Consider the following 22,436-nt stretch of genomic DNA (forward strand, 5'->3'; position numbering starts at 1 on the left):
ATATAAACGGAAATGAGTGCGAATGAACATTAAACGGAAGTCATGTGATCACGTGAGAACAAAATGGCCGAAAACTAGGAAAGTTGTTGGCACATATTGAAGTTTTAGCGTTATTTACATTTGTTTGTTTACTCTTATTAATAAACAGGTAAATATAACATTGCATGCCTATAACCAAATTTTCCTCACCGATATGTGTTAAAAAACTGTTTGTTTTTCACGCAAACAATGCGTAGGTCTTGTTTTTCCAAACTGAAAATCTAGTTACGGTTTGGATAATTTATTAAAAACTTATGATAATAGATATTCGAGTATATGTGTTTGAAGAATTGAGAACTACACGGCTTACAGAAACTCCTTACAGAAGGTCTTTCTAAATGTCTTTTCCATCAGTCTGGCTGACCATCGCCTAAGTGCTATGCAAGTAAGTGTTATGGTACACTGATTGACAGTTTCCTAACTAGCAGATGACAGGCTATTCTTATCAGTAGAATTGCCAGCAAAGATGACCGGTTGCATATCTCACTGTATAAAACATATCTAAAATGGTCTGACTCGTGGTAGGTTTAACTGTAACTTTAAATACCTTTAGTGTCAAACAATGTGTTGAAATATATACTGAGACAAAGCTGAGATGATCACAAGCTTTTCATTGGTGAAATAAATTTTAGAATCAGACATTAAACAGGCCCAAACTAGCGGTTTAAGCACGGCTAAATTTGCATTGTTTTAGCATTAGAGATATGGATTTTACTTGAAGATAAGGAAAACAACTTGTATTTTTTCACTTGTCAAGTTGATATTCCTCGGTTATTTACATAGTTCAAATAAAGACTGTCAATGGGTTTTTTTATAGCTTTTAAAGTCTTTTATAGCTTGCATTTCCTTCGTATTCTTTTTTTTTTGACAAAATGGCATAGAATGTTTATTAAAGTAAACAAATGCAGGTTTGTAGTAAAAACCCTTGTTTAAAGACACAAAATAAAATATACATATTCTACTTTCATATAATTTTGAAAAGTGCCGTACGACTAGACAATACAGTGTGTCCGGGCTAGCCGTACGTGACTCCATTTGGCTAGAACTTTTGGCTAGCCGTACAGGCCGTACGACTAGCCACTTCTAAAACAATAATAGACGCAACTCCTCATATGAAAACAGTGCTAGTATGTGCTTCTAACTATATATTGACCAATATTTTTCAATTTTAAGATTATTAAGTGCAATTGTGTTCAATTATAAAATTTTCCACTTTAATGCTACTTTTTTTAATCTTATTCATTTAGGGTCTTTCTGAAGATGGCAGAGTTTTGGCTGATATCAGCTCCAGGTGATAAGACATGCCAGCAGACCTTTGACAAACTTAACACCTTGACATCCAGACAAAATGTTCTCTCAACAAATTACAAGTTTAACCTACCAGATTTAAAGGTATGTAATCTTCCCTGTCCTTAGTAGTACTGTTGGTCTATAGATTATTAGATATGTCATGTCATGATGTGTGAGCATGAGTTATAGTTTGATCATCGGTCATTCAATGTAATTAAATTATAATATATGTTATTCTCTATATAATTTTATCAATGATATTCATTGGCATATCAATTTCAATTACGTGATTCCTCAGACTTAGTTTATATAAATTTATTTTAGTTGATTGTGTTGAAAGCTTTATTAGCTTATTACAGTCATCAAATTTAGCCCATGGCCAGTGAAAATTAGTTTCGGCTAGTGTTAATTTCAAGAAAATTTAGTTATATATATAGTAGAATAAATTCAAAACTGGAATTCAGGCCAGTAAATTCAAAATCTTAAATTCAATGACTGTACATGGAAACAGCCAGTACTAAGGCAAGCAATTCTAATTGTAAATTGCTCCCAAAAACAATGGCTTGCCCCTAACGGGGCTTGGAATCGATCAGATTTTTTTTGTTTAGTACTGAGGTATGTTGCGACATCTTGCTAACCATATTTTATGAACATCTGATACAGGTTGGTACCCTTGACACTCTTGTTGGATTATCTGATGATCTGGGAAAGCTTGACATATACTGTGAAGGGTGAGTCTTGCATATTTTAACTCTCTCTTTGTTGGTAAAGGATCAAATTAAGGAATTCCTACACAGCAGACCAGTCAAGAAATATAGATATAAAATCAGAAATTTTTACAGTGGATTATTTTACTATAAGGTGCAAATTAAAGATTTTTATGAAAATTTATGCTCACTTATTATCTAAGTACTGAATCTAAGTAGTAAATGCACAAGAACTGAAAGTAAAAATTTGCAAATATTTCACTCTACCAATTTGTCGAAAATTTATTTTAATTATGGTACCACAAAAATACCTGATTTTAAAGTAATGTTAAGATAAGAATTAAAAAAATCTTCATGTCAGGTCAGAATTTGATGTTGGGAACCAAACATCTAGATAATGTTATATCTATACACTATGGTTTCTCACTTTTTATCTCTGATAAGAATTGCTTTTAAATAGAAAAGTATAAGGCTTATAAAAAGACATAGTAAACTAGTACCTTGTATTTTTAATTGAAGTCTGTACATGTACTTAGAAAATCTATTTGTATTGAAAAATATTGACCTTTAATGGAATTATCAAAAGGGATAGAAATCAAGTGATAGTTACTGAAACTTTTTACAGAATTTTGAGAAAATGGGTTAGAGATAATGAAATTTAGCGGTGTTCTGCAAAATGATTTTTCTTTTTTCTTTTACCCGACAGAATCACTAAGAAAGTTGCAGGTTATCTTGGTGAAGTACTCGATGATCAGAGAGATAAACTTCATGAAAACCTCCTGGCAAACGGAGGTAATTATTTTTGTTTTATTTTTTTCCGAGGCTTCAATTTTTTTTTTTGAGAAAAAGATGAAAAGTTGCCATATGTCCTGTACAATGTACAACACAACAAAATAAATATATTTTATTTTTTTATTTTTTACATCAGTCATAGATGATTTAGTGAATTGGAATTGAACATGTTTAAAATTTGCCACCTTACTGCGGTAACTGAATAACTCTTATTTAAAATCTATTAGGAATTAAATGGTTACTACACTAAGGTGACTATATATACAATATATATATCTAAGCAATCTAAATGAAAATATAATAGATTTAACATAGTGTTAAAGATTGAATCCAACTTTATTTTAGTTGACTTGAACACATACCTGACCAGATTTCAGTGGGACCTGGCAAAGTATCCTATAAAACAGTCACTTAGAAACATTACAGAAATTATCTCCAAGGTTGGTTATTTTATACTTATAGATGTCAGATCATGTCTTTATCATTGAAATGTAGTTATATTTGATAACTGCTAAAATGTCTACAAATGTTTTGCTAGCCCGTTTCATCAAGTAATAAATCAGTGTAAATGTTTAGACTAAGATAGTGCCTGGCATTGTAAGGAAAGAAATCACATTTGCTGACAATATTATGCTTATTTTATTGTTTTATTGTATAATTATGTTTTTATTTAACATCATTTGCTTGAACTAAAGGCTATATATATATATTATACAGAATTTATTTTAGTTTGATTTTGTAGGAAGCTATTAGCAAATGCACATGTTGACACGCGTTCAAATTTGTGCTCGGAAACAATCAGTGATAGGAGATGAGTGTTTCTTGCTTAAGAAAACAATGTCTTGCCCCTGAGATGGGGCTGAACCCACTCGGCAAGCAATCCCTAGATTACTAGCCTTACTGTTACACCATAATCACTTGGCCATGCCTGCACTATAATTATATGCTATATATATTGATGATCATTTTGTCTTTGCCAACGTTATAGCATAAAATCGGCTACTTTTCCCTCTTTTGCCCATGCTATAACGGGACCAAAACCATGCATTAACATAGTCACACGCTCTTGTTATAGCCCGGTTTTACCGATGCGCAATACATACAGGGCCCATTAAACAAACAAAAAATGACGATTTGGCCTGTTTTCCAGAGTCATGCCCTCTTGTCATATTGAAATTATTGATTTGAGGGCCTCAATCGCAAAGCGGCGTGCAGCATTCAAGTAACTATGCCGGAATTACGGCGTATAGACATCGCGTATAGACATCTTGGTTGTCGCCCTTTCTTAGAAACGGACAGTTGTCAATGTAAACAAACAAATATCTGGCATTCAATTAAACCCTCCGATTTACTTACAAAACAAGATAACACAAAATGAATATGAGAAAATGTTGTTTTATTGATGTTTACATAAATTCTCTTTATATTTCTTTGAGAGAATAATGTTTAGTGCCTGATTTTTTTATAAACTTGTGTGCTTGAAAAAAAAGATTCTGATGTCACTGATGATGATCTGTTTTCTTGCGTCAATTTGAAATCATTCTAGGAATTTCTGGAGTCATGTTTTGCCTTGAGTAGAGTAATTTAATGTTGTTTTTTTCTTGAGTTAATAAATCTCCGATGTTTAGCCTTGTTTAATCAATTAAAATTCGATATTTCGTTCGGTTCTGAGCATTTGTATTTCCAAAGTTGTTGGCCCCGGAAAAATAAAACGCATACGTAAAACATCTAGAATTGGATAAATACCATCCAAGCACAAGGATTTAATGTATGTGTTTTGTATTAAATTAACATCATGAATCTGTTTTAAAATTTTATGCTATAATAGCGTCAACGCACGTTTATTTCGTGTTATAAAGTCTGCAGAGTCCCTCGGAACTGTTGGAGCCCTCGCCCTGCCGGGCTCGGGCACCAACCGTTCCTCGGGACTCTGCAGACGTTGTAACACGGAAAAACATGCGTTAACCCGTTAACCCTATATTATAGAGCCAGGCCAGGCACACTTCCAAACAGTTGGGCTAAGCTCCATTAAAATTTTCATTTTGATATCCACAAAAGTCCTTTTTCACCCTTGTGCAGTAACAGGTTAACTTCTATTAAAATATAAGGAGTTAACCCAATATTGCACTAAGTTGACAATTTAAGAACCTCAGCAGACTAAAGGTTAAAGATTTTTTTTTCAGCAAGTTTCACAGATAGAAGCTGATCTGAGAATAAAGTCAAGCTCGTACAACAGTTTGAAGGGTAATCTCCAGAACCTTGAGAGAAAGGCCACGTAAGAGTTTTACTTTTGATAAAGAGTATGCAGTTTAAAATTAAATGTGTTATTTATATGTTGTTTTGATCTCTATCATTGTTTTAGGGGTAATGAGATCTGTGCGTCACTGTCTCTGAGGCTAAAAGTTGATTTGTTTTTCTTTTCCTCATAGTGTATAAATTTGTATCGAAGAAATTTGGCTCATAGCATGGATATGTACCCTTTGAATGGATATCAAGTTATTGAAGTAAATGAAATAGGTGCTAAAAATTTATCTTTCTACTCTTACCTAAATTTTGGCATTACATGCATTATTAAGCTGTATCAAAGCAGCAGCTGCAGTATTCTCAGGTGTTGATGGTTTTAAGTACATAATTATGTCTCAAGCCATTTTGTACTCTTTGATAGTTAATTAATTTTGCACAAGTTACATCCGATTACTACCAAAGACATGTTCGTGTTGATCGAGAACTGAAGAAATGTTGGAATATTAGTGATAAACTACTACAAAGCACCCCTTATTAAAATATGAAACATATAAGTTAAGACTTTGAAAAGTTGGCAACAAGGATACAAATAAGGAATCTTAACATTGATTGTAGAGCTAACAAAACAAACTGGTTATATAATATTGTATGTTTATTTTTTTCAGTGGTAACTTGATTACACGTTACCTGGGAGATATTGTGAAGAAAGAACATTTTGTGCTAGATTCTGAATACCTAGCCACTCTTCTAGTCGTTGTTCAAAAGTAAGTGCATTGGCTATATAGATCTTAGAGGTAATATTGAAATGTGAAATAAAGTAGTTTTCTCAATTTATCAAAATTGCTTACTTTTCCCCAAAATGGTGTTATCAGAAATATATTTTTTTGCCAATTGACCTGTTTTCATGTCCTAATAAAAACTGTCTTGGTATGACTGTCTTTATGGCCTAAATAATACTGTCTTAGTATGACTGTTTTCATGCCCTAAAAAACTGTATTACTATGACTGTCTTTATGGCGTAGATAATACTGTCTTGCTATGACTGTCTTTTTGACTCAGAAAACTCTGTCTTGGGATGACTGTTTTTATGACCTAGAAAATTCTGTCTTGGTATGACTGTTTTTATGAACAAGAAAATTCTGTCTTGGTATGACTGTTTTTTTTTTACCTAGAAAATTCTATTTTGGGATGACTGTCCTTATGACGTTGAAAATTCTGTCCTGGTATGACTGTTTTTATGAACTAGAAAATTCTGTCTTGGTATGACTGTTTTTATGAACTAGAAAATTCTGTCCTTGTATGACTGTTTTTATGAACTAGAAAATTCTGTCTTGGTATGACTGTTTTTATGACCTAGAAAAATTCTGTCTTGGTATGATTGTTTTTATGACCTAGAAAATTCTGTCCTGGTATGATTGTTTTTATGACTTAGAAAATTCTGTCCTGGTATGATTGTTTTTATGACCTAGAAAATTCTGTCCTGGTATGATTGTTTTTATGACCTAGAAAATTCTGTCCTGGTATGACTGTTTTTATGAACTAGAAAATTCTATTTTGGGATGACTGTCCTTATGACGTTGAAAATTCTGTCCTGATATGACTGTTTTTATGACCTAGAAAATTCTGTCTTGGTATGTGTGTCTTTATGAACAAGAAAATTCTGTCTTGGTATGTGTGTCTTTATGACCTAGAAAATTCTGTCTTAGGATGATTGTTTTTTGACCTAGAAAATTCTGTCCTGGTATGACTGTTTTTATGACCTAGAAAATTCTGTCTTAGGATGATTGTTTTTTGACCTAGAAAATTCTGTCTTGGTATGGCTGTCTTTATGAACTAGAAAATTCTGTCTTGGTATGACTGTTTTTATGAACTAGAAAATTCTGTCTTGGTATGACTGTTTTTATGACCTAGAAAATTCTGTCTTGGTATGTGTGTCTTTATGAACAAGAAAATTCTGTCTTGGTATGACTGTTATTTTTTTTACCTAGAAAATTCTATTTTGGGATGACTGTCCTTATGATGTTGAAAATTCTGTCCTGGTATGACTGTTTTAAGCTCACCTGAGCATATGCTCAGGGTGAGCTATTAGGATCACTCTTCGTCCGGCGTCCGGTGTCCGTCGTACATCGTCCGTTGTCCGTTCACACTTTTCAAACAACATCTCCTCTGAAACCATAAGGCAGATCATAATGAAACTTCACAGGGATGTTCCTTGTGTGAAGCTTTAACGAAGTTGTTCAAAGAATTCCATTCCATGCAGAACTCTGGTTGCCATGGCAACCAAAAGAAAAAACTTTAAACATCTTCTTCTAGAAAACCCAAAGAGCTAGAGCTTAGATATTTAGTATGAAACATCTTCTAGTGAGTGTCTACCAAGATTGTTCAAATAAAAGCCCTGGGGTCAAAATTGGCCCCGCCCCAGGGGGTCATTGATTTTCCCTATATGCATATAGTAAAAACTTAAAAAAATCTTCTTTTAAAGAACCCAAAGAGCTAGACCTAAGATATTAAGCATGAAACATCTTCTAATGAGTGTCTACCAAGATTGTTCAAATAAAAGCCCTGGGGTCAAAATTGGCCCCGCCCCAGGGGGTCATTGATTTTCCTTATATGCATATAGTAAAAACTTAAAAAAATCTTCTTCTAAAAAACCCAAAGAGCTAGAGCTTAGATATTTGGCATGAAACATGTTCTAATGGATGTCTACCAAGTTTGTTCAAATAAAAGCCCTGGGGTCAAAATTGGCCCCGCCCCAGGGGGTCATTGATTTTCCCTATATGCATATAGTAAAAACTTAAAAAAATCTTCTTCTAAAAAACCCAAAGAGCTAGAGCTTAGATATTTGGCGTAAAACATGTTCTAATGGATGTCTACCAAGTTTGTTCAAATAAAAGCCCTGGGGTCAAAATTGGCCCAGCCCCAGGGGGTCATTGATTTTCCCTATATGCATATAGTAAAAACTTAAAAAAATCTTCTCTTAAAGAACCCAAAGAGCTAGAGCTAAGATATTAAGCATGAAACATCTTCTTATCAGTGTCTACCAAGTTTGTTCAAATAAAAGCCCTGGGGTCAAAATTGGCCCCGCCCCAGGGGGTCATTGATTTTCCCTATATGCATATAGTAAAAACTTTAAAAAAATTCTTTTAAAGAACCCAAAGAGCTAGAGCTAAGATATTTAGCATGAAACATGTTCTAATGGGTGTCTACCAAATTTGTTCAAATAAAAGCCCTGGGGTCAAAATTGGCCCTGTCCCAGGGGTCATTGATTTTCCCTATATACATAGAGTAAAAAGTTAAAAATCTTCTATTAAAGAACCCAAAGAGCTAGAGCTAAGATATTTAGCATGAAACATGTTCTAATGGATGTTTACCAAGTTTGTTCAAATAAAAGCCCTTGGGTCAAAATTGGCCATGCCAGGGGGGGGGGGGGCAAAAGTCATTGTTATTCATTATTTGTGTATAGTAAAAACTTAACATCATGAAATATCTTCTAATGGGTGTCTTCCAAGTTTGTTCAAATAAAAGCCCTTTGGTTTAAACTGGCCCGGCCCTGGGGGCCTATGTTCAGGTGAGCGACCCCAGGGCCATCATGGCCCTCTTGTTTAGCTCACCTGAGCATGTGCTCAGGGTGAGCTATTAGGATCACTCTTCGTCCGTCGTCCGTTGTACGTCGTCCGTCGTACGTTGTCCGTTCACACTTTTCAAACGACATCTCCTCTGAAACCATAAGGCAGATCATAATGAAACTTCACAGGGATGTTCCTTGTGTGAAGCCTTAACAAAGTTGTTCAAAGAATTCCATTCCATGCAGAACTCTGGTTGCCATGGCAACCAAAAGAAAAAACTTCAAACATCTTCTTCTAGAAAACCCAAAGAGCTAGAGCTTAGATATTTGGCATGAAACATCTTCTAGTGAGTGTCTACCAAGATTGTTCAAATAAAATCCCTGGGGTCAAAATTGGCCCCGCCCCAGGGGGTCATTGATTTTCCCTATATGCATATAGTAAAAACTTAAAAAAATGTTCTTTTAAAGTACCCAAAGAGCTAGAGCTAAGATATTAAGCATAAAACATCTTCTAATGAGTGTCTACCAAGATTGTTCAAATAAAAGCCCTAGGGTCAAAATTGGCCCCGCCCCAGTGGGTCATTGATTTTCCCTATATGCATATAGTAAAAACTTAAAAAATCTTCTTCTAAAAAACCCAAAGAGCTAGAGCTTAGATATTTGGCATGAAACATGTTCTAATGGATGTCTACCAAGTTTGTTCAAATAAAAGCCCTGGGGTCAAAATTGGCCCCGCCCCTGGGGGGTCATTGATTTTCCCTATATGCATATAGTAAAAACTTAAAAAAAATTTCTTTTAAAGAACCCAAAAAGCTAGAGCTAAGATATTTAGCATGAAACATCTTCTAATCGGTGTCTACCAAGTTTGTTCAAATAAAAGCCCTGGGGTCAAAATTGGCCCCGCCCCAGGGGGTCATTGATTTTCCCTATATGCATATAATAAAAACTTAAAAAAATTTTCTTTTAAAGAACCCAAACAGCTAGAGCTAAGATATTTAGCATGAAACATCTTCTAATGGGTGTCTACTAAGTTTGTTCAAATAAAAGCCCTGGGGTCAAAATTAGCCCCGCCCCAGGGGGTCATTGATTTTCCCTATATGCATATAGTAAATACTTAAAAAATTTTCTTTTAAAGAACCCAAAGAGCAAGAGCTAAGATATTTGGCATGAAACATCTTCTAATAAGTGTCTACCAAGATTGTTCAAATAAAAGCCCTGGGGTCAAAATTGGCCCCGCCCCAGGGGGTCATTGATTTTCCCTATATGCATATAGTAAAAACTTAAAAAATCTTCTTCTAAAAAACCCAAAGAGCTAGAGCTAAGATTTTTGGCATGAAACCTGTTCTAATAGGTGTCTACCAAGTTTGTTCAAATAAAAGCCGTGGGGTCAAAATTGGCCCTGCCCCAGGGGGTCATTGATTTTCCCTATATGCATAAAATAAAAACTTAAAAAAATTTTCTTTTAAAGAACCCAAAGAGCTAGAGCTAAGATATTTAGCATGAAACATCTTCTAATGAGTGTCTACCAAGTTTGTTCAAATAAAAGCCCTTGGGTCAAAATTAGCCCCGCCCCAGGGGGTCATTGATTTTCCCTGTATGCATGTAGTAAAAACTTAAAAAAATCTTCTTTTAAAGAACCCAAAGAGCTAGAGCTAAGATATTAGCATGAAACATCTTGTAATGAGTGTCTACCAAGATTGTTCAAATAAAAGCCCTGGGGTCAAAATTGGTCCCGCCCCAGGGTGTCATTATATTTAACTATATGTGTATAGTAAAAACTTAAAAAAATTTCTTTTAAAGAACCCAAAGAGCTAGAGCTAAGATATTTAGCATGAAACATCTTCTAATGAGTGTCTACCAAGTTTGTTCAAATAAAAGCCCTGGGGTCAAAATTAGCCCCGCCCCAGGGGGTCATTGATTTTCCCTGTATGCATGTAGTAAAAACTTAAAAAAATCCTCTTTTAAAGAACCCAAAGAGCTAGAGCTAAGATATTAAGCATGAAACATCTTCTAATGAGTGTCTACCAAGATTGTTCAAATAAAAGCCCTGGGGTCAAAATTGGTCCCGCCCCAGGGTGTCATTGTATTTAACTATATGTGTATAGTAAAAACTTAAAAAAATGTTCTTTTAAAAAACCCAATGAGCTAGAGCTTAGATGTTCAGCATGAAACATCTTATGGGTTTCTACCAAGTTTGTTCAAATAAAAGCCTTTGGATTAAAATTGGCCCTGCCAGGGGTGGGGGTGGGAAGGTCATTGTTTTTCATAATATGTGTGTATAAAGACTTAACATCATGAAACATCTTCTAATGGGTGTCTTCCAAGTTTGTTCAAATAAAAGCCCTTGGGTTTAAACTGGCCCCGCTCCAGGGGCCTATATACAGGTGAGCGACCTCAGGGCCATCATGGCCCTCTTGTATGAACTAGAAAATTATGTCTTGGTATGACTGTTTTTATGACTTAGAAAATTCTGTCTTGGTATGACTGTTTTTATGACTTAGAAAATTCTGTCTCGGTATGACTGTTTTTATGAACTAGAAAATTCTGTCTCGGTATGACTGTTTTTATGACCTAGAAAATTCTGTCTTGGTATGACTGTTTTTATGACTTAGAAAATTCTGTCTTGGTATGACTGTCTTTATGACCTAGAAAATTCTGTCTTGGTATGACTGTTTTTATGACCTAGAAAATTCTGTCTTGGTATGACTGTTTTTATGACCTAGAAAATTCTGTCTTGGTATGACTGTTTTTATGACTTAGAAAATTCTGTCTTGGTATGACTGTTTTTATGACTTAGAAAATTCTGTCTTGGTATGACTGTTTTTATGACCTAGAAAATTCTGTCTTGGTATGACTGTTTTTATGACTTAGAAAATTCTGTCTTGGTATGACTGTCTTTATGACCTAGAAAATTCTGTCTTGGTATGACTGTTTTTATGACCTAGAAAATTCTGTCTTGGTATGACTGTTTTTATGACTTAGAAAATTTTGTCTTGTTGTGACTGTTTTTATGACCTAGAAAATTCTGTCTTTGTATGGCTGTCTATGACCTAGAAAATTCTGTCTTGGTATGACTGTCTTTATGACCTAGAAAATTCTGTCCTAGTATGACTGTTTTTATGACTTAGAAAATTCTGTCTTGGTATGAGTGTTTTTATGACCTAGAAAAATCTGTCTTGGTATGACCTGTTTTTATGACTTAGAAAATTCTGTCTTGGTATGAGTGTCTTTATGACCTAGAAAAATTCTGTCTTGGTATGACTGTTTTTATGACTTAGAAAATTCTGTCTTGGTATGACCTGTTTTTATGACTTAGAAAATTCTGTCTTGGTATGACCTGTTTTTATGACTTAGAAAATTCTGTCTTGGTATGACTGTTTTTATGACCTAGAAAATTCTGTCTTGGTATGACTGTTTTTATGACTTAGAAAATTCTGTCTCGGTATGACTGTTTTTATGAACTAGAAAATTCTGTCTTGGTATGACTGTTTTTATGACCTAGAAAATTCTGTCTTGGTATGACTGTTTTTATGACTTAGAAAATTCTGTCTTGGTATGACTGTCTTTATGACCTAGAAAATTCTGTCTTGGTATGACTGTTTTTATGACCTAGAAAATTCTGTCTTGGTATGACTGTTTTTATGACCTAGAAAATTCTGTCTTGGTATGAGTGTTTTTATAACCTAGAAAAATCTGTCTTGGTATGACCTGTTTTTATGACTTAGAAAATTCTGTCTTGGTATGAGTGTCTTTATGACCTAGAAAAATTCTGTCTTGGTATGACTGTTTTTATGACTTAGAAAATTCTGTCTTGGTATGACCTGTTTTTATGACTTAGAAAATTCTGTCTTGGTATGACCTGTTTTTATGACTTAAAAATTCTGTCTTGGTATGACTGTTTTTTATGACTTAGAAAATTCTGTCTCGGTATGACTGTTTTTATGACTTAGAAAATTCTGTCTTGGTATGACTGTCTTTATGACCTAGAAAATTCTGTCTTGGTATGACTGTTTTTATGACCTAGAAAATTCTGCCTTGGTATGACTGTTTTTATGACCTAGAAAATTCTGTCTTGGTATGACTGTTTTTATGACCTAGAAAATTCTGTCTTGGTATGACTGTTTTTTATGACTTAGAAAATTCTGTCTTGGTATGACTGTTTTTGTGACCTAGAAAATTCTGTCTTGGTATGACTGTTTTTATGACTTAGAAAATTCTGTCTTGGTATGACTGTTTTTATGACCTAGAAAATTCTGTCTTGGTATGACTGTTTTTATGACTTAGAAAATTCTGTCTCGGTATGACTGTTTTTATGAACTAGAAAATTCTGTCTTGGTATGACTGTTTTTTATGACCTAGAAAATTCTGTCTTGGTATGACTGTTTTTATGACTTAGAAAATTCTGTCTTGGTATGACTGTCTTTATGACCTAGAAAATTCTGTCTTGGTATGGCTGTTTTTATGACCTAGAAAATTCTGTCTTGGTATGACTGTTTTTATGACCTAGAAAATTCTGTCTTGGTATGACTGTTTTTATGACCTAGAAAATTCTGTCTTGGTATGACTGTTTTTATGACCTAGAAAATTCTGTCTTGGTATGACTGTTTTTATGACCTAGAAAATTCTGTCTTGGTATGACTGTTTTTATGACTTAGAAAATTCTGTCTTGGTATGACTGTCTTTATGACCTAGAAAATTCTGTCTTGGTATGACTGTTTTTATGACCTAGAAAATTCTGTCTTGGTATGACTGTTTTTATGACTTAGAAAATTTTGTCTTGTTGTGACTGTTTTTATGACCTAGAAAATTCTGTCTTTGTATGGATGTCTATGACCTAGAAAATTCTGTCTTGGTATGACCTGTTTTTATGACTTAGAAAATTCTTTCTTGTTGTGACTGTTTTTATGACCTAGAAAATTCTGTCTTTGTATGGCTGTCTATGACCTAGAAAATTCTGTCTTGGTATGACCTGTTTTTATGACTTAGAAAATTCTGTCTTGTTGTGACTGTTTTTATGACCTAGAAAATTCTGTCTTGGTATGACTGTTTTTATGACTTAGAAAATTTTGTCTTGTTGTGACTGTTTTTATGACCTAGAAAATTCTGTCTTGGTATGACTTTAAATCTTTCCAAGAAAGAACTGTGATCTAAAATTAAAATTACCAGAAATGTACAGAGTGGAAACATGTACTTTCATTGTATGAGTTTTAACTGAACTATATTTAAATATATTTAGGACTACATATATATTTAGATATAATTATTGACAAAATCCTGAGTAAGTTACTGCATTTATATAAGTATGTTAGTGTATTTATATTAGTAAGTTATTGTGATTATATTTCTAAGTTTGTGTGTTTATATTTGTTTGTATGTTTCTATTATTAAAGTAAGTGTATTCATATTAATTAGTAAGTTTTATGTGTTTATATAAATTAGTTTATGCTGTCTTTTATATATTCAGGTCCTTCATTCATGATTGGAAATCCAAGTATGAGACCCTGACAGACATGATTGTTCCAAGATCATCCAAGTAAGTAACCCCTTTAACCTGCTTAATTTCTTAAATGGACTTGTCCAGTTCCTGTTTCCAGACATGTCTATTACCAAATTTTGGGGATATCAAGATAAAAATTGGAAGTTTGCCAACAGTACAGAGCCTGATCAGACTGGTTGGATGTGCAGGCTGGCCTGGAATTATTCTAGTGACAAAGGCTTAGTTTATCATACTCCCACAATAATCAGTTTAACAAGGGTGGATGGATTGCAGGAATATTGGTTTAACCTTAATCTTGGAATAAACATCTTCATTAGGATAGAACCTTTATCTTGTTTACAAACATAATGCAGAAAAAAGGCTTCAGTTTGATTTACTGAACTACATGAATGACCTTGACCTTTACAGTCAAAATTTTCAAAATTCTAGTGATTTCTTTATAAAGCTTTCATTATATTTGAATGGATGTAGGGTAGATGGCATTTGTGTTTTATCAGATTTAAGACATCTTGCTTTAATCATGATTTTTAGCCACTATTTGAATGTATTTTATCAACAGAACTCAGAATTATACACAACATCAATAATGATATCAATTTTACAAAGAAAGCAATGTGGAATTAGTAGTTTTTCACTCAGTAGTTATGCCCCTTTTATTACAGTAGAGCACCGGGAATAGGCGAGTGTACTGTTTTATGGACAGTTCTGATTATTTTTCAGTGTAATATACGAGGATGATGAGAATTGTTTGTGTACGGTGACATTGTTTAGAAGGGTAGAGGATGAATTTAGACAAAAATGTAGAGAAAATAAGTAAGTCTCTGTTTAAATTTCTGTTGGCTGCAATTGATAAAAATATGAATGTCATATGTTATTGTTAAAAGGGTTAAAATTGACTTCTATTGCAGATTGTTAGATATTAAGTTTTGTTTATTTAACCTCCATTATTGAAACACTCAATTTCCTGGAACTAACCCTTATAGTGTCTGATTTTCTAAGAGACCTAAGTTTAAAATCTGATCATTTCCCTTGATAGTCTAAAAAATATAGCTTTCTTTTGACAATTTTTTTTAAGAAATTCATAAAATATGTTTAGTAGGAAAATATCGTTAGAACTGTGACATATTGAGAATCAAACAGTTACAGAGTGTACTTACGTTGTCACCCCAGAAGGGGTGCAAACTCATGAACCCTTGGTTGAGAAGCAGACACATTAACTGCTAGGCCACTACTCCCTTCTTACACATCATACCTCCTTTTATCAGTTGAATGAACATTTACTTGATTGTTGTCTGTTGCCAATTTGTTTTCCGCCGATAATGACCTAAGCATGTGTAAAGAGGGTGGCACTGTTTCAGTAGATTTCACAAAGAGGATGTGGATAGGAATAACAACCATGTCCGAGGCTCTTAACCATTTCTATTTCTTCTATTTTATGTTGCAGATTTGTAGTACGTGATTTTACCTACAATGAATCAGAACTAGCTGCGGGGAAAAACGAAATCAAGAAACTTGATGCTGATAGAAAAAAACAATTTGTAAGTACATTGGTTTGATAGACTATTGTATTGCATAGAGGTTCTTTTAGAGATTTTTGTTATTATTTTTCACCATTTAGGATCAGTATGGATGTGAATATAAAGTAGGCGTCTCAACAGACAAGTGGTTGAGGTTGCAGACTACAAGCTACTTGACTGTTATTTGCTGTTGGTTTGAATCCTGCTAGGGAATTTGGATTCATTCTTGTGAGGAAGCTATCTAGCTAGCTTATGTAAGATTGATGAAGGTTATGATAAAGGAAGGGACACATGTGGTGTTCATCCATCAGTAAAGCTTTAAAGCTGCAGTATGACCTGAACAGTGCTAATGCAACTTCAAAGTTATAATTTTGAGCTACAAACAGTACAGAACCCGGGCCAGAGTACTCAGCCCGTTAGGCAGGTCTGGCTTCAAAACTGATGGCAAAGGCAAATCTCTTTCAGATCCAGCAATGTAAGACATAATGATATTACATTTTATATCATATATTGTGTAGAAATTAACCAATCTTTGTTAGATTTATATTTTGATATGATATATTTTCAGGGTCCTCTAGTAAAATGGTTGAAGGTTAACTTTGGGGAATGCTTCACAGCATGGATTCATACAAAGGCGTTACGTGTATTCGTAGAAAGTGTTCTTAGGTATGATGGATGTTTTGAAACCTATTGTAAGGGCATTTGTGGCTGAGTGGTTAAGCTTGTTGACTTTAAACCTTTTGCCCCGCACTGCTAAGGGTTCTGATACCACCAGGTACATGTGAGGAAGCTATCCAGCTAGCTTACAGAACGTTGGTGGTTCTACACAGGTGCCTGAAGAAAGACACTGAGGTGCACCTGAGGTTTTCCTCCACCAGTTAAGACTGAGTTACCATATGACCTTTACCCAATTAAAGCTGTTCCTGGAACCAACCATTACTAAGCAATGTGTGTAAAGTTTCTTGCTCAAGGAAACAATGGCTTGCCCCCATTTGGTTTGAACCTACGCTACCAGTTACGGTATCCTTTGATATAACCTTTGCAAAATACAAGTATATTTTTAGAATAATTGTCCAGTTGACTGCATAAAGCAAAACATTATTAAAGATAATCCATAAACCAAATTTAAAGCTGCATGCCCCAAGATGAGTTAACAGATTTTCAAAAAATGTTTTAAAGAATACATGTATATTTTGACTGTTTGAACATCTTAATGTGAAATATCTTAGCGATTTTTAAAAAGAAATTAATTTTGATGCAGAGAATATATTAAATGAACTGCATTTTTCTCATTTTGAACCTGTTAAAAGAGTCAAACTTCATTCTAGGCAATGTTTACTTATTGTGACTTATGCAATATATTATGTATTTTAGATATGGGCTACCTGTTAATTTTCAAGCAATGTTGTTACTGCCTCATAAAAAGACACAAAGAAGATTAAGGGACGAACTTGGCAGATTGTACGAGCACCTAGACAACACTGCATTGACTGGCATTGATGTAAGTTACAGACACTAAAAAAAATCAGCCTGCTAAGTACAATACAGGGAGCATTAGATTTGATATCAAGGGGTCACTGGTTTGATTCACGAGGAAGGTGAAATATCACCATGACAATCAAAATTGGCCATTCAGTCAAATTATATTTTGTTTGTCACTGCTGATTCACAAATTATGTGGATTAGTAGTTTGTCACTTGCCAAGAACTTGGTAATAACTGGTTGATTATCAAGGAAAGCTGGTAAGGTGGAGAAATCACCAAGACGTGAATGAAAATGAATTAATATTGTGGTAAAAACCAAACAAGAGACATAAGAAAATCAAAACTTGATTGAAAGTTGAAATGTGCATATTTTGTAAAACAGTTACAAATTTCTCTTGAATTTCATTATTTCATTATGGCATTTCAAGTCATCATGTAGGTTAAAATCAAGTCTGTAAGAATAGACATAAGAGAAATTTTGAAATGGTAATTTAGATCCTGATTTCTAAATCCTACTGAACAAAGGGCAAGTTTTTGTATGTGTGCTTGTCTGTCTTTATTTTTTTTTGTGTTTTTATATTTTGATTGAACATGTATTTAGCATTGGTGTATGTTATATTTCAGAGTGGAAATATGGACATTCCTGGGTTGGCTGGTATGGGCACAGACTATTATCCATATGTGTTCTACAAAATCAACCTTGACCTTGTAGATTCAATACATCGTTGATCCATCGCCTAGATATAAAAATAATTGACTTGTAGTAATCTTGTATAAAATCTGCTTCGATGACATTACCATAGGTTATAGTAGACCTACTTTTGTTTAAAGTAGCTCTAAAATTGTTAAAAGTGCTGAAATTTCAAAATGGTATGTTATAATAGTTTTAAAGAAGAGAACATAAATGATCAGTTAATGAATTAAAATTAAGCAGAACTATAAATATGGGCAGATATTATTAATTCTGTAAAATCCAGCTTAAACTGTAATATCACGAGGTCGCTAGCTTTCAATGTAATATGATTATTTTGTTTTCCTTTAAAATGACAAATGTTTAATAGAAAAAATGGCTCTTAAAAAGTAATTTTGTCATTCATTAAGCAAAATTTGCTTTTTACTGTGTCATGATATAACACAAGAATCTTACTTTTATAATCACTCCATACAAAATTATGTTGAAATGCTATAAAGCTTTCCACATGCTCGCTCGCTATATTCCCGTAACTTGTTTATAGAAGCTATAATGAAGTAAAACAGAAGAGAGCAAAATACTGACCTCATTTACTGTAATCATGTACAGACGAAAGTGTCAAAATTTAACCTGAGTAAAATATAAAGTATATCAACATGTTATTCGGTATGTTATTTGCATGTGTCTATATGAACTTAGTTGACCACCCCTCTTACAAGTATAAAATAGCTTCCCATGTCAGATCCTATTTCTATTGAATTTTAAACAGTCAGAATCTGGAGATATTTTCTACAAAAGTTTGTCTACTATACTTGACTTAAACAATCCAGCTTAGTGTCTATTCCAGTTGTTCTTATTGTTATGTTTGTTTTTCTTTATTTTTTTTTAAATGTTTTTCACATGCAATATTTCGTATCCACTGTAATACATCATTATTACATTTTTGAACTGGGATATAAGGTCTCTCATAGATTTATATTTTTTAATGGTCTTATCACACTTTAAGGAAACAATTTGTGTGGTATTTAATAAGAATCTGTGTCAAAAGAAAGCTGTTATTATGAGGTACAAAAAGTATAATTGAAACAAAAACAGTTTCTTTTTCTTTTTTTTGCTTTATACAGAATTTATTTTAGTTTGATTGTGTAGGAAGCTATAAGCTTATAGACACACTTTTGTTACTGTTCCTGGAACCAACCAGTACTGACCAATGAGTTTCTTGTTTTAAAAAAAAGATTTCCTGCTGAAAAAGTACAAATCTCTTAGCCGATGGATAAATTTATGAAAATATACCGTACATGTATATTTGTTATAGTGGAAATCATTGATCAAAAATTCATTGTACAAAATGTTTCTTAATTTCTATGTAACATTTTATTTCATGTTTACAGTGCATTGTAGATATGTTATTGACAGTTTGAGCAATTTAAAGTGTTTATTGTTAATTTTGGAGTCAAATGAATGTAAATGTAAGCAGGATTAATAAGAATATTAGTAGAATTTATTTTTAGATAGAAGTTTGTTTGATATATTTGTTGCCATAGTTTAGGGACTGCACATTTTATATACATGTGTTTATAAATGGAGATATTGATATTCTAACATTCAAAAAGATACTGTATTATATAAAATGTAGTTTTGTTTGGGGAAAAAAAAGTCATTATGTTGTACACCAGTGTATCTAGTCAGTTCTTGTGTCAAGTGTGCATTCAATTTTAATACATAAAAAAATTATTTACATGTTTATCTATTATCCAAAAAGATAAGGGATAAAATTGAATATACCAAGATGCATTGAATGAATGCATTGTAAAGGTGTACGAAGTTTTTCATCACTAGAAATGCCGTATATCTATTAAGGTTATTGGGCCCTTTTGAAATTCCTCATTCATGTTTGAAATCCAAAGTATAAGTACTGTATGTTGACCTTTGACCTACTGAATTTTTGTAATGAATTTGTCCAGCTTTGAATTTGGAACAGTCCATTCAAAGTTTAAGGGATTTTAATATCAAAATAATTTGTTTTGAAGCCAACAGTATAGAACCTGGTCAGGCTGGACAGATGTGCAAGCTGACCTGGCTCAAGACAAGTGGCAAAGGCTGATCACTTTTGTTTCTAATAGATTAAGGGGTAGATATATCTGACAAGGTTATCATGATTTTTAGTATGTATATTATATTACAGAATAGATGCTAGTTTTTTCCCCTATATATAAGAGGTACATTTATTTTCCACATGATTTTTATTCATTCTTTATTCTTTTTCAAATCTTACACATATTTGACACTATCATTATTCTTAAAGAACAGTAGATATTCTGATTGGTAAATATCTACAATTACTTGACACTTATCATTTTTATAAAAAGGAAAGATTTACTTGTATGTAAATGTCGCGAAATACTTAAAACTTTTAAGTGAATAATGGACTGCTTAAAACGTTGTTTATTGACATAATTGGAAACACTGAACAGTATAAAAATACTTTGACATAATCTTAAAAGATGTATTTTCCACCTTGTTTTGTAGTTGTAAGCTTATTAAAGTTTTTATAAAAATTTAACTAAAAGAAATTTATCCATAGTGAAATAACATGATAAATTTATATGCATATTTGGATTTTGATGGCTGTTAAAACAGATAGTACTTTTTTTTCTCTGACTTCTTTTGATTTCTGCATATTTTGAATTATAAAGCAAATTGACTAGGTTCGGTTAGTCTCTAAAGTAAAGTTTTGGTTTTACTATCATGACTGTAGATGAACAAGTAAGTAAATATTACTGATTTTATAACTGGTAAAAGTCTAGGACAATGCTGGGCACATTGTACTGGAGATATAAGCATTTGTTTAATATAACCAAGATGTTTTAACTGTGATTATATATGTTTATATTGTATATTGTTGATGTACATCATGATTTTTGTATATCAGTTATGTGTTTTTACATAGAAAAAAGGATGAATTATTATATATAAGTAGCTAATACGAAGTTTGTTTTAACATTATAAAATCCTGATTTATAAAATACAGTGGAATCTGAGCATGTTTATTGTAAAAATATCAAGCTAGCTGATGGAATGTCAGTGGCTTTACTTAGGTGCCATGACATGCCTGAAAGTGGGAGTGATGGCCTAGAGGTTAAGGTATCTGCCTCTCAACCCAGGGATAATGGGTTTGAGCAATAAATGGGTCATGACCACGTTTTTTATTAGACTATTTCTGGTTAGTTCAAAGAAGTGAGATACAAGAGTTGTTCAAGCAAATTTTCATCATAATCCAGCTTAGATAAATATTTTTTTAATAATGCATGACCCCATAGTAGCTAAAGGGTTTCTATAAATGGTTGAGGCACAAAATTTGTAGCCACCGTTTATCCCTGGGTGTTCGCAAGAGGCAATTACATTGGTTCAAATTACTGGAATCTATGCATCTCTTGGGTCCAGCAGGTGAGGTGGTTCTGAACTCTTGTGATGCTTAAGTTTGTAACACCCTAGGTCAGCTACAATCATCTTTCCTGTTTCGGCGTGATATTGCCTAGAATTGGTTGGTGCACTGTTCAGCCAAACAAAACAAACAACTAAAATAATGCTAGAAGGTGCACCGAAGGTTTTCCTCCACCCATAAAGCTGGAAAGTCGCCGTTTGACCTTTACAGTGTTGGTGCCACTTAAAATGTAACAAATTTGTACGGAATTGGTTTCATATTTTTTATGAAAAAGTTCATTAAGCTGACTTACAAAAGTCTGGTGGTAAAATCCTTAGAATCTATGTAAGCCTTTATAGACTGCACCACGGGCCTTTCTCCAAACGTAAAAAAAAGGCTGGGAAGTTACTACATAACCTGTTTGAGATGGAATGATCAATAAATAAAAGTAAAATCACAAGTGACTTGGAAGACAAGTTATATATGGCAATAGGTATTTTAAGAAGCATGTTACAAATTAAGAGGATTCTGACATTCTAAGACTGTAACTTCAAGAGCAAAGATAAACACTGAGCATTTAAAAAATGTAAATAATGTAAATAATGCAAATACCAGCACTGCATCTGCATATCAAAGCCAGAGAGGTAACGAAAATACAAGACATATTCTTGTCCAGTTTCAATATACATTAACCTTAGAAAATAATAAAACATTCCAAGATTTAAATTATAATTAGATACAGATTTTGTGCATCATAATGTTGATATCCTTGATTGCTATTTGTTTCAAAGATTTATTGATGGAATACCTTCAAAAAAAGAAAACAACTACAGGTTCAGATTTGGTTTAATTTTTTTTTACAATATTTTTTTTTACAATAAATAATTTTTTTTTTCAATAACAAAATCTTGAACATTTTCATCAAATAATACTGCACCAGATTCAACTTTTATCAACACAAAACATGAAAATAATGTAAAATGGACGGGAAATAATGTTTCAAATTGATGGATTGGTGCAAAACGGATGTAAACCTTTCATTATATAATATTACGTACAGCTGTTTCGCACCAAGCCCTCGAAATAATGAAATAAATACAACAATGTATGGAATGTACATGTATAGGAAAAGTACTATAATGTTCCACAAATTTTTCCTACTTACAGTCTTGCATGAAATGGTCAT

General features: G+C 33.2%; 1 protein-coding gene across 1 annotated transcript; it reads left to right on the forward strand.

The window, feature by feature from the left end:
• Positions 1–20,810, forward strand: LOC132732079 (V-type proton ATPase subunit C 1-A-like). Its single transcript, XM_060718426.1, has 13 exons — positions 1–148; positions 1,287–1,431; positions 1,993–2,060; positions 2,743–2,828; positions 3,174–3,268; positions 5,012–5,103; positions 5,738–5,836; positions 14,102–14,170; positions 14,855–14,947; positions 15,579–15,672; positions 16,220–16,317; positions 17,026–17,152; positions 17,760–20,810. The coding sequence occupies exons 2-13, from the start codon at positions 1,300–1,302 to the stop codon at positions 17,862–17,864; spliced, it is 1,158 nt and encodes a 385-aa protein (XP_060574409.1). The 5' UTR covers positions 1–148; positions 1,287–1,299; the 3' UTR covers positions 17,865–20,810.
• The last annotated feature ends 1,626 nt before the right edge of the window (positions 20,811–22,436 follow it).

This window comes from Ruditapes philippinarum, unplaced genomic scaffold (genome assembly GCF_026571515.1).
Source record: "Ruditapes philippinarum isolate M1 unplaced genomic scaffold, ASM2657151v2 ctg237_1_1_1_1, whole genome shotgun sequence".
NCBI classification, from domain to species: Eukaryota; Metazoa; Mollusca; class Bivalvia; order Venerida; family Veneridae; genus Ruditapes; species Ruditapes philippinarum.